Raw genomic sequence first — 13,692 nt, 5'->3', positions numbered from 1 at the left:
TGAATCTGCCCTTGAAGAGCCTTCAGAAGCTGCAACTGGTCCAAGACACAGTAGTGTGAGCAGATTTGGGTGTCTCTTGCGATACTCATATAACACAGTTGCTTCGTGAGCTGTACTGTCTCCAATAAGCTTCCGGCTCCAGTTCAAGGTTCTGGTTACTACCTATAAAGCTCTACATGGTATAGGATCATGCTATTTGTGAGACCACCTATCCCCCATTATATTTCTACCCAGCTTACCAGGTCTAGCAGGGAGGCCATGCTCTGGGCCCGTTCCATTAAACAGTACTATCTTATTGGACCCTGGAGTCATGCCTTTCTGTGGCTGTGTCTACCCTGTGGAATACCATCCACCCCAAGATTCCATAAGGCACTGTAGACCTGGCTGTTCCACCAGGCATTTGGGCCAGGAACCTAGGTGAGCTCTGTTGGTGATGTGGCTTTTTGTTTGGGGATTATTGTTTTAACTGGCTGTCATGGAAATGTATTGTTATGATGGATTTAATTTTTGTACGCAGCCCAGAGTTACTGCTGTGAGATGGGTGACTTTATAAATCATTTAAATAAACACATATTTTCTGTTTCATATTTAGGATTCAGCATTCCTAAACCAATGTGGCATCAAAGTCAAACAAGTTTCAATTTCATTAGTACTAAGCAAAATACAAATATAAATATAAAAATCACATTGGATTAGTTTTTATCTGGAAACCAATAGCTGCAAATGCCTCTGCTGTTTATTGTCAAAAGGAAAAAATCACAGTGGTTTCACTCTTGAAACTACTGAAAGGAAAGCCACACCTTTTTAAATAAATAAACAAACATTGTGTGTGTGTATATAAATCAAATAAAATTTTGTACAAAAGAGAAAGAAAAAACACTTGGCTTCATGGAATATTAACTCATATTTCTAATGTATGCTTAGAGCACCCAGTTCTCCCTGGCGACTGCTTCCAGAGGTCGGTAAATGAATGGTTCTGCTCTTAAAGTAGTCCAACTCTCTCAATCCCTATATTAATCTTAAGTTATACAGGTAGGCCTCGACTTTTGACCACAATTGGGACCAGAACTTCCATCACTAAACGATGCAGTTGTTAAGTGAGTTGCACCCAATTTTATGACCTTTTGCCATGGTTGTTAAGTGAATCACACAGTTGTTAAGCGAATCCAGCTTTCCCCACTGACTTTGCTTGTTGGAGGCCCCTTGGGAAGGTCGCAAATGGTGATCACATGACCCTGAGATGATGTAACCATTGTAAATACATACCGGTTGCTAAGCGCCTGAATTTTGATCATGTGACCACAGGGACACTGCAATGGTCATAAGCATGAGGACCGGTCATGAGTCACTTTTTTTAGCACCATCATAACTTTGAACAGTTGTTAAATAGTTGTAAGTCAAGGACTACCTGTAGAAAAGGCCACGTAGCTGGGCTTATATGTCACATTAAGCCAAAACCAAATGAATGATTTTATGACTATGTTTACCATTTTATTCAACTCCCAGTTCAGTTACAGTATGATGAATTCAGCTCTAGATTGGGTTCACACAACATGAAATCTTTTATTTTAACCATGGTTTGTTGAACAAGCATGGCTCAAAGCATAAACTAAGATTTGTAAACAGTAATGATTTGCTGGATTTAAACATCACTTCTCTAAAGATGCAAAGGCCCATTATATAACTTCTTATCTGGTAAAGTACCGAGACAATTCTGATTTATTTACTACTCCTGTCAGAACATGATGATTCGGTGCCCTTGAATGTGGCAAAATCTTGTTATACTGTCTGTAAAACCCATCATGTTTTGATTTCCTTGATGTAGTTAAAATGTTATGTTTGTATTTTATTTTATTTGAAATATAAGGTATTCATTTACTTTGTTAATTTGCAGAATTCTGATCATTGACCACAATAAAGAACTATGTTACACTTAAATATCACACTAACCCAAAACCAAACAAACCAAATTATGGTTTAATGTGTTGTCTGAATTCTCCTGGTTTGGAAGCAAGGGTTTGATATAGCTACTAATGGTGGAACATACAAAGCTGCTATAAACCTGGGTTGTTTAGCTTAATGAGCCTGGAAATGTTGGGAAATGTAATTCAACATATCTGAGGAAGATCATGGCAGGGAAGGCTTGATTATGTCAACTGGCAGCATCTCTAGAAGGAATCTGAATTGACCTTGGCTCCTTCCCCAAGCAAAGAATATACAGTATTCCCAAGCGACGGATGGCCATTCTGGAAAGTGTTTGTTTTGCCTGTTACTTCTCTACTTGTCCACCTGCCATTTTATCATACTGCCATTTTATCATAATGTCTCCCTCTGTGTTTTTGCATAAAAGGAAAGTCAGGTCCTCGCCTGATTTTCTGAGTAGGGAGCAGGAGTAATTTTGAAAACATCCTCCTAGAGAGATGGAAGGGTAAAATAAGGAGAATGTGTTGAAAATAAGGAGACCACTGCAAGGTATGAAGTCAGGTTTGGTTTTTTTTAAGTACTTCTGAGCCTGGAGAGAGTCTGTGGGGATGGCTAAATGGCAAGGGGGCTTTCTGGGGCTGCTCCCTCTTTGCAATGCTCCACTTGTGGAGCATACTACCAGTCACAAAGCTTTTCTTTTTCCCCGTGCTTCTGGGCAATGGGAAACAGGCTTGCTTTCTTCTCTAACTATCCTTTCAGTCCACTGCCCAACAGAAATTCTAAAAGTAAATTCCAACATTTCCAGGCACATCCAGAAAACACCTCTGCCTGAAACCCTGGAGCTGTTCCAAGCCAGCACAACCAGTACAGGACTAAGTGAAGTATACAGCTGTTTCCCAAATTCTACCCACATTTCATCTCTACTTACTAGCAGAGTTCTCCTCCTCCTGTTGTTATTTTGCTTTTGTGCTAGATGAGTAACAGAACCAACTGAATATGCTGCTGTTACCTTCCTGGGATTTTTTGCAAGATGACTTGAGTAGATATTATTGAATGGGGCAGCCGCTGACTTCCCTTTAGGAAAGAAACCTCCATCAGAGTCTGTTGACTAGAAAATGTTAGGATCCATTGAATTTTTCAACTTTCTGAGTGTTAGTCTTACTTCTGGCAGGTGATAATAAGAAAGGGTTGGGGCTGAGAATGAAAGACTACAATCCCTGCTTTGACATTTTGCTTCTGTCTTAAACCCACTGTAGGTCTATAGGCAGTTTATTGTGTTTCATCCTGTTCACTCATCTGCAATATAGGGAATACGAACATTTATAGACTTATGGCAAGCCTGTACAAGTACTATATGATGTACCTGAAACCCTTTATGCACTTACAAGCACTATAGAAATGTTATGTATTCTGTTCTGTAAAAGCCCTTATTTTCTTTCTGCATAGAATGAGGTTGCTTCAAGGAAAAAAAGTTTAGGTTTTTTTATCAGATGAGTAAAATAGTAAAATCTATACTTAACATTAATGAACTAACAAAAAAGAGTGTGTGTGTTTTGGGAAGCATTTTTACTGTTTATGCTGTAATTTAACGACATGCAGTCCTCAGGTTACGACAGCAGTTGTGTAATGGAATGTGTCTACAAGAAGGAGAGTGATGTGGAAGATCAAGGCTATCAGGAAGGAGGGAGTGCATTCCAGGAGGGGAAAGGAGACAAGAGGCAGCACAGTCTGCAGGGGGAGCATGAGAAGACTAAGAGATTCAGGATAGCCACTCCCTAGAATCTCACAGGGTATATCCACTCGTTGCTGTAGTATAGATTGGCAAGATTCTGTCTATAAGGTGTAATCAAATAAAGGATCGGTACTAGACTGGACTGTTTCATCATTGTTCTTGGGCTGGGCCTGACATCAATCTTGCCAGACACCAGTCGTAAGTCCCCCTTGTTCAACCCTTTTGCAAGTTTAAACAGTCACTGAACAAGTGGTTACAACCCGAGGACCACCTGTAATGTGTTAGGTGTTGTACTGGCTAATAATTAGAAAATTATTACCGCTTTAGGAGTCCAATTTAGTTTTACAGGTATGGTTACTAATTCACAAGAAGGGCATAAATTTTCTTTGTGTCTGAATATATAGGTTGCTGTAGACTGCCAAAATATTCAGTAAATTGGCAGGCCACAATACAAGTCCCCTTCTGTGGGTCAGAAATGGCTATTGTAACAAGGACCCATAAAACACCAGAAGTAATCAGTGTTGTAATCTATTGTGTCCTATCAAGAGAACAAAGCAAAGAGGATAACATAATCCCCCTTTAATAAATTAAATGTTTTTCTGCAGCCAATGAATTAGATTTATTACATTTTTTTTAAGGCCAATTGATAGCTAAAAGAAATAGCTAAAAACAACACATCCCCTCTTCAGTGAAATAATATGAATCTGCTGTCTAAAGAAAGAAACCTCTAGAACTCTACTGAGTATGTTCAAGGGCTAAAATAGCTCTTGGGAACCCAGCCAGGGGGTGGAAGATCTGTTTCGCTCCCCCACTCTACCTCCCATCTGGATGATAATTCTTTTTTAAGCTTTAAATAGGTTTTCCATTTAAGTAATCTCTCTCCACTGGAACGAAAGAAATAATTTTTAAAACATTTATAACCATTCTCTTGTTTTTATCGCAATTTTTTCCCTCGTGTCCATATGTTTTAACTAGTTGTTTTCTGTTTCCAGAGCAAAATCAGCATGCTAGCCTGTTTTCTTCATTTCAGACAACCTTGGCACATATCATAGCAAATAGCAGTAAGAAGAATGGAACACGGTTTGTTACACTATCAGCGACAAGTGCCAAAACTAATGATGTCCGAGATGTAATTTTCCAAGCCCAAAATGAAAAGAGACTCTGCAAGAGGAAGACTATCCTTTTTATAGATGAGATACACCGTTTCAATAAGTCCCAACAGGTATTAATTTTTCTATATGCAGTCAGAAAACTGGTGTATTACAGTGAAGTCGTTAAGGGAATGTGCTTAGCAGTGGTTTGACTATGGCAATTGAGATACACCATTCCTTAAGGGGCTCTGGAAATGTATTCAGAGAATTGTCCAATTTTACCCTATTTGCCTTCTGAAGCAGAACAAGGTGAGAGAGAGTGCCTGGCCCAAGGTCACTTAATAAGCAGAACTTCATGCCAAGGTCTCCCCAGCTCAAGTCCCTACATTTGATCTGTTATATCATGCAGGCATAATACATGTTTACGTGCATTTTGTCTTGAGACTAGAAACCCATTTTTAACTACCACTAAAAATCAATTTTGATACTCCTTCACATACCATATTGAGATTTGATATTACTGTCTATTCAGAAAGCAAGTTTGGGATTGAGAATTTGGCAATCATTTCCATATTTAACATACCCTCCTACTCTACTAGCAAAGAGCAGAAACAACTTTTCCTAGCCAAGCAAGGTTATGGAAGGACAGTCAGAACATTAGAGCCATCTTTACTCAGTTTTTTCATGATTTGGCTTATATTGTAACTTTTTAGAATTTTAGTTTTACAACTAAAAAAGAATGATAGAGCTTTTTGGAGATGAATTGATTGATTATGTGCCATCAAGTCGTTGTTGACTCTTAGTGACCACATAGATAGATTGAAGATGACTACATACTGAAAATTATATTAAACATATGTGGAGTGGATTGCCATGAAATTAGACTATGGTGAATTTTCCAAACATTCATTGTGTTATATAATATTAAAATGTACTTGGTGCTTTACAGTCTTTGAATAATCCTTTTGGAAGTCAGGGAGGCTGACTGAAGACTTACCATTATACCCTTAATTTCTTCAAAACAATGAAACCTAAATTACAAAAACACATTGCTTTCAATAGCTTGCACAACAAAGATTCTTGTGGCACCATAGAAGTGAACCCATTTATAATGAATGATCCACTTTATTAAATGCATATGCACAAAAGCTAAAGTTATAAGACTTTTTGTTGTTTTTGCCACAAAAGACTTAACATGCTTTCCACACAAGAAACTCTTAATTTTTAGCTTGGTATGGAAATGGAAATAGAAATGGTTGTCTGCAGTGTAAACTATTAACGAGCTGTTACCATGCTAAGCAGATGAGCCGTCAATATACTCACATGGGATGTCTGCAGTTGTCATGGATTGAGACCAATTGTTTCTGTTTTCCTCCCATGTCCAGGACACTTTTCTTCCTCACGTTGAGTGTGGAACCATAACCCTGATTGGGGCAACCACAGAAAATCCTTCCTTCCAGGTCAATTCAGCTCTGCTGAGTCGGTGCCGCGTTATTGTTCTTGAGAAGCTCTCAGTTGAAGCAATGGAAGCTATTCTGATGCGAGCTATCAAGTCCTTAGGGATCCAGATTCTGAGCCAAGATGAGATACCCACCAGCTCTATGAATGGCAACAACAGCAAAGGCTCTGAGTAAGTATGCTTCGTAGACTGCGATGTGTTAACATACACCACCCAAGGAATCCAGTGACAGACTGCCAAAGCAAAAGGGAGGAAGAACTTATGGAGTGGGAAGGAGGAAAGAATGCAAAAACTGAACTCTTTTAATAGCAAAGGAAAGGGGTATATGTTGAACATAAGTAGTACAAAAAAGCAGTGTAAAGCCAAAGTAAAAATTTGATCCTAATTACTGTAACATCTGTTTTGGTCATTGGATGTTTACATTTGACAGCAGCTGTGTATTGTCTTTAGGTTTCTAATCTAATTTCTGTTATTCCAGGAGTTCGGAAGTCTAAATGTTAAAATAAATGCTACTTCAGATTGGAAATACAGACTTAGGAAACAGAGCTAAATTTAATAAATTATACTACAAATTTCTCAGTCTGAAAACAGTATTTGTTTTGCCTAGCGAAGGGGGTCAAGAGCACGAGGAACCCCACACAAGTGTCGAATGTCTACTCCTAGCTTTAAATGCAGATTTCATATTTCATAGAGCATAATTTATATTTGAGTGTCATTACTTCAGCTAATTCCGATTGATTTTGTGGAGCTTAAGCACTAGTAATTTTCTCTTGGTCAGTACCATTGTCTTCACAGTAGTCAATATATTAGATAATGTTAATATTGTCTTAATTAAGTCACATAATGAAGCCTTTTGAAAAAGCATCGCCCTTTATTCAGTTTTTCTCTAATTACAAACCATATGCTTCTAACTAGATCACATGATTTAGGGAAACAGAGAAATCTTGCCTCCTTATTTAAGATATTGTGTTTGTAAGACTTCCATGTTGCAGCATGATATAAACTGTGGGTTATGGGGTGGAGAAGAAGTAACATTGCTTGTCAGGCTTAATATAATATCACAGCTGTCTGAACAGCGACTCTTTAGCTGAGTTTGGGAGGCTTTTGTTTCTGAATGGAATGTAGATAATAGAAACTATTTTTCCTCCTCCTGTTCAGGGTTTTGTGTTTCACTACCCATTTTGTTCATGTATGTATTTCTGGGCATATGCTAAATAAATATTGTTTAAATTGGTCATGCCCAGCCTTCAGGCTTTGGGGATCAAGTGACCCTTTTTGCTAGTTTACAGAGGTCTCCCAGTTAGAATTCAATGTAGAAGGCATACATTTTCCCCATCTCCTTTCTCAAAAGAGAGGCTTTTTAGTGAGCTGGTCACTGCTGTGAGGTACTTCAGGCTGATGTACGCCAGCATGCTTTATGCCCCTGTATATTTGTGTCATCCTGGCTCCACCAGTTGGATAAACATGAATAAACTGAACCGCAGAAAGGTTAAGAGGCTTACTCAAGTTAAATAATCAGTAAAAGACAGTGATTAAAAAAAGGACAAGACTTGAAAAGTACTGTCTGTATGATAGAACAGTTATATCAGAGCCACCTTGCTGTGACTTCATCGTACAATTCTGTAGCATTTAAAAGTCTATCAGGTAAGGCCAATTACGTCGGAGTATCCTCTTAGTTTATTCATTAGCTGGTAAGGTTTACATGGAAGGAGTTTTTGAACTGATACTTGGCCTTCGAGCATCACAACAGCATCTTGGAATGAAGCTATGGAAAGTTGGCTGCCATATTATTGCTATTATATCTAAAGAGTTCTCAATTGTAGTCACTTATGTTACTGTAAGGTGCATAATGTTGGCTGCATTTATAATTTAATGCTAAAGTGTTTTTTTCAAGTTTCCCAGTGTATTCTCTTGGCTCTTGTTCATAAATACGTGAAATGGTCTTCAAAGAGTTTTCATATTTTTCTAAAAGTTAATTTTATTGAGATTTAAACTTTGTTGTGGATGCATTGGGATCTGGCAAGCCCCCGCTCTCCTAGCCTTCTAGAAGGCCTTGAAAGCTGGCTCTTCCCTCAAGCGTTGAGATAAAGTAAGACTGGATCCCAGCTATTACAATTGTGGAGTGTTGGTGGGGGCACTGGGATTCATTTTTTTCTTTTTATGTATGTTGCTTTTACTGTTCAGATAGGTTTTATTATGATTTTGTGAGCCACCCAGAGTTGTGCATAAGGTGGGCAGCCATATAAGTCAGATAGATAGATAGATAGATAGATAGATAGATAGATAGATAGATAGATAGATAGATAGATAGATAGATCACATTTAATAGCAGTCAAAATAGCTGAGTAATATTCAGTGTATTCATTTCCTATCCTTTTCTTAGAAAACTAAACAGAAACAGTTCTGCTATACATAGTCCCAAATGTTGTGATAGAAATTAATTATGTGAATAAAACTAATCTGCATAGATTCAACTCTTTTTTAGTGTGCCTCATTCTCAAGAGTCATGGTTTAAAAACACTGGGGTGTTTCAGGTGAGTATAAGATAAAGAAATAATTGTAGGGAACTGGGGCAACACTTTCATGAAGTTAGGGAGAAGAAGAACATTTTAAGACTTCTTGCCAGGACATGTTCTCAGTATTTTAATGTTATTTATTAATGTTACAATGTATTGGGATATTTTACTAGAGTTTTTTGAGCACTGTGATTTTATTGTTGTCTGGATTTATATTATAAACAGCTGCAGGCTGGTTTGACTGGAAGCAAGTTGGTTAGAAATGCAAGAAATAGATAAGACATGGCCATAAGTTAGATTTCTAAGCCTTCACAGCAGACTAATACCTCTCTCTCCTCTCTGCAGTTACAAAGGCTAGGAAATTGTGTGCTATAAGCTCACCTTGTGGTAAGCATCCAACTCTCATACTGTTGTGCCCATAGAACCAGCACTGTATTATCTGTAATATACACGTCATAATCAACCTTCACTGTGCAGTGCGCATCTCAGAATATAAGGTGGGATAGAAAAGAATTAGAGACAGGGAGGATTCACACATTCAAGGAGTCTTATAATGAAATGAGTCAGACATGACAGAGGAGCCAGAAATAATGCAATATTTTTGTATTTAGCCAGGTTGTTAAACAAAGAATGGGTGAAGTTCTTTTTTCCTGGACAGTTGACAGCGAGATGGGTTTTTTTGTCTGTATTTTAATGAGGCCAATCTGCAGACCAGTTATATGTAGCGGACATGACCAAGAGTAGAAATTATTAGAGGTAAAGTCAATTATATAGAGGAGGGACTGAGTTCTAGGGAACTGCAGCCCTAATTCCAGAGTGGGCCCAAATACTGGGTTTTTTTTGTTAAGGTCCAGTGTGGATAAAAACTCAGATTTGAGCATAAAGCTCAGTGGTTGATTTTGGGTAAGTAATTCTCTGATAGGGCAGAACTACACCTGTCTGTGGTAGGCATCTATTTCCAGCACAGAACTCCTCCAGACAATCAGAAATGCTTCATGATTAACCTCTTGCAGCTCCCACCTCCTGGCTAGTTTCTGAATTCAAACAGGAGAAATGGCGTTAACAGGAAAACGGTAGAAGTGGTAGGGGCAGAAAGAGCGTGACATTCAACTATTTTGCAGTAGAAATCATCACTCTTCATCTGTTTACTATCAGGGTATTATGAAGCCCTGGGCCAGTTATTATCTGACATATTTCTCTCCTTGGGCTAATTTTGTCTCACAGAATTGTTGTGAAGTTAAAGTGAATCCCTTGTATTTATTTGAACTTCCTAGAGAATATGATGCAAATACCCGATTGGGAATAGAGATGTACTTTGTCCCCGTTTTATTCTGAATCTCATTGTGGCTACACACTAGCATAAAATGATACTACACATTAGACTAAAGGTAATTATTTGTATTGCTCACCAGTGTGTGAAGACTGACATAAACACTGATTCTTTCAGTGGCAATCCATTGACACGTCTCTACTTTATTCATTGAAAATTTTATCCATTTAGGCAAATGCTAGCAATGTCCCAGATGATGCATCCATTAACTGGTGCATTAGCTGTGTTTTTCCTGTCCTTTTAGTTGACATTCTACTGGGAGGTCAGCCAGTGCTAGGTCCTGGGGTGTCCTCTCTGCCTGTGTGTGTATATTTTTGTCTTTAAGTATCACTGGTTACAAGGTACAAACATCAAGACTTGGTGTTCAAGATGTCCTGTGTTTAATTTTGGAGGCTGGCAAAAATACGCAATAGTGCAAGTGTAAGTTGAGAGTGGGGAATATCTCATCAGAGGCTGGGAACTAGATTAAATTCCTGCCTTGCAATTGTTACTTCACATAGGTAGAAAGAGCTGAAAAAGAGTTTGAAATGATAAGAAAAGACAGTAAAGCTTCATATTTATGTTATGTTTGTTGAGAAAGTTCTCTAACTTTTAAAACTTTCAAAATTTTGCATCACATAGGATTGCCTCATACCTTATTTATTTTTAACCTGTGTTTTATAGCAGGGAATCAGCAACCCAGATATACATATATTTATGTTATAATATGCAGATGATGAGCAACTTGTCTTCTGGAGGAAGCTGGGAAATGGCGTGCATGATTTCTAGATTGAGGTCAACAAGTTAACATCTACAAGATAGTATGGAAGCAGTTAGAAGGTTCCTTAGATTGTTTTGCCTCTATATCTGTATTAATGATGCATTTGCATGTTCATTGTTTTTCCTTTATTATGTATATTGACCATTTTTCAAACTTTTCTGGAGAACATGTGCCAACCAGAGACATCAAAGTTCAGAGGCTAAGCTTGTTCTTTTCTGAGAATAAGTTCCCAGACATATTCCTTAATATCTCCGGTTTAAAAGCATCTCCATTACTGACTTCCAAAAAACAGAGTTTTTGGCATGGCTTTCTACAGTTGTCCATAATTCCTCCTCCTCCAAGCTCTCCCAGTTGTCTGTCTCTCCCTGATTTACCAAAGTTGCAGACACTCAGTGCAAAATCCAGAACATCAGATTCTTTTAACTCCTATGCACCTAGTACATAAAGTCTCTCTACAAGATGCATAACTTAGAATCTCATATTGTAACTTGTGTTGTTAAGTACACTGAATTATTTGGACAAGTACAAAAGTTTGAAAAATAATTTTGCCAATCAGTGCAGCTGTATGGTTTCATACACATTTTGAGTTCAGACCAGAAGATGGAGATCTCTTTTGCTTTTATTTGCTTATTTTTCTGCAAGAACTTTTAAGTTCAAACTTTTAACAGACTTGTTTCTGTTTTTAACTTTTTAAAAAATTGGCTTTAATTTCAGATGAGCACTGTGACCTGATCTGTACTTGCTCAGCTCTCTTTGCTTTTAAAAATAACCTTTTAGTCAGCTTCGGCTTATTTACAAACATAGTGGCATCTATGAGAACTAGCAAATGGCTAACAGCCTAATAATCTGCAGAAGTGCTATGAAGCAAGCAGGAAAATTCAGTCCAGCAAAGTCCTGTTGTGTTTAATACATGGGAGTTGCTATAATTCTTCCTAGATCACTTGAGAAGATACAGGACAGCTACTTCAGTAGGGTTGATTTGACCCTGTTCCTTGGCATGGTAGCTTCTCACCTTATCCTCGTAAACAGTCTTCCCCAACTTACATCTCTCTAGATGCATCAGGACTGCAGCCACTGTATTTCCTGGCCTGGCCTGCTCTTAGTTACTGGTGACTTAACATATTCCTCGCCAGACCCAGAAATCTCAGTGGTGATATAGAGAATTGTTTTTATCTGGCATATAGGAGAAAAGATATTTGAAGTTATACTAGGCAATTTGGCTATTCTACAGGATGAGTCAAACAGACCTGCATGGAGCTGAATCATCTTACAAGAAGCATAGAAGCGATAAAATACCGCCCCCCCCCCCCCGCACCCAATGGTCTTCTGACAAAGGTTGTGCATTACCGGGTGACATTTATATTTAATATAGTTTTTTCTATTTGAGAATAGAAATTCAAATACCTTTACAAATACAAATATCTTTGAGAATACGAAGGTGAAATATAAATGTACTAAATTAGGTGACTTACAAATATTTTAAAAATTATGAACATGTGTATATATGTTCTCCTTGACGTACACACAAGCCAAGTGATCCTTCCCACAGAGCATATGGTGGTAGATGTCCCTGTGTTGTGTTGGAGAGGAGGGGAACAGTCCTGCTGGGGCAGATTTTCTAGTCTTTGCCTACTTGTCCCTCACAGTTTCCACATTTGGTGGAAGATACTCCTATGTATGTGGTAAGTAAGGACAGGGTGCAGGTAAAGCTATGAACTTATGCCTCTCGTTGGCTTTAGTCCTGCAGAGAGAGATTAACATGGAGCATTCACATATGCAGTCTTTCCCCCAGATCTGCATCTGATGTGATAGAGTCAAAAATAGACTAGAACGTTTGGTTGTCCTTTCATTTTATATTCACCAGGAAGATGTCTAGTTGTACATGTAGAACTAATGAACTAAATATGCTGAGGTGTTTTGATTTCAATTGTAAAGGAAAAATATTAAAAATGAACAAAACTAAAACAACTGAACTAATAAACAGAAATATACTAAAAGGAAAAATCATTCAGATGATAATTGGCTAGCAAACTGCTGTGGCAGCATATAGCATAAAGTAAGTGCAATATATAGGACTTGACAACTTTATAGAAGGCTGGTCTATCTTAATGGATAGGCAGGTAGATTATAAAGTTGTAGATTTGCAGCTGTGGAGGGCAGCTTTGTGATCCCAGGAAAAGAAGCAGCTGCTTCAAGGAGTTACAAACTATATGAGGGCTTCCACTTGCTCTAGAGCACTTTTTGCCTTTGAATTCTAAGCTCTGCACAGCCCTAGAATGTTCCTGCAATTTTATCATTGTATTACTTGCGTGGTAAGCCACCTCAGAAGTGGGCATTCTATAAAGAACTGAATAAGGTAGTCCTCACTTAACAACAGTTGGGACCAGCAACTTCATTGCTAAGCAACATGGTTGTTAAGTGAAACAGCACATGACCATGATGGGCTTACTACCTCACTTCCACTGTGGTTGTTAAGCAAATCACCTGTAGTTGTTAAGTGAGACATCACATGACTGCAACTTGCAATTTTACTGCTGGCTTCTCCATTAATGCTGGGACAGTCATAAAAGCTGTCTGTCCGAATCTGATCACATGACCATTGGAACACTGCGACAGTCATAAGTGCAAGGTCCAGTCATAAAGTTATTTTTTCAGCATCATCCAGACTTCGAATGGCTGCTAAACAAAACAGTTGTTAAGTGAGGACTACTTGTAAATAAAATTTTAAGAGTAGACTGCTTGTCCATGCAAATGCTTTTTCATGTATAGAGTTGGGGTTTCATTTTAGTAAAGTAATATGTGATGAGGTAATTCTCTGCTCCTAAAGGGGACTTTTAGAGGGTGTGAAAACAAAAGGTGGGCAGAAAAGAGGAAGAAAACA

General features: G+C 38.2%; 1 protein-coding gene across 1 annotated transcript in view; it reads left to right on the top strand.

The window, feature by feature from the left end:
- Positions 1-13,692, top strand: part of WRNIP1 (WRN helicase interacting protein 1) — a 41,867-nt gene that overhangs the window by 12,602 nt on the left and 15,573 nt on the right. The window contains exons 2-3 of the mRNA XM_088130658.1: positions 4,686-4,877; positions 6,132-6,376. Of these exons, the coding sequence (XP_087986784.1) occupies positions 4,686-4,877; positions 6,132-6,376 (437 nt within the window). The remainder of the gene's footprint in view (positions 1-4,685; positions 4,878-6,131; positions 6,377-13,692) is intronic.

This window comes from Python bivittatus, unplaced genomic scaffold (assembly GCF_059951505.1).
Source record: "Python bivittatus isolate LINGU-HERP-01145 unplaced genomic scaffold, Pbiv_v1 ctg000840_np1212, whole genome shotgun sequence".
Classification (NCBI taxonomy): Eukaryota; Metazoa; Chordata; class Lepidosauria; order Squamata; family Pythonidae; genus Python; species Python bivittatus.
The sequence above is the reverse complement of the archived record's forward strand: the minus strand, read 5'-3'. Positions and strand labels throughout refer to the sequence as shown.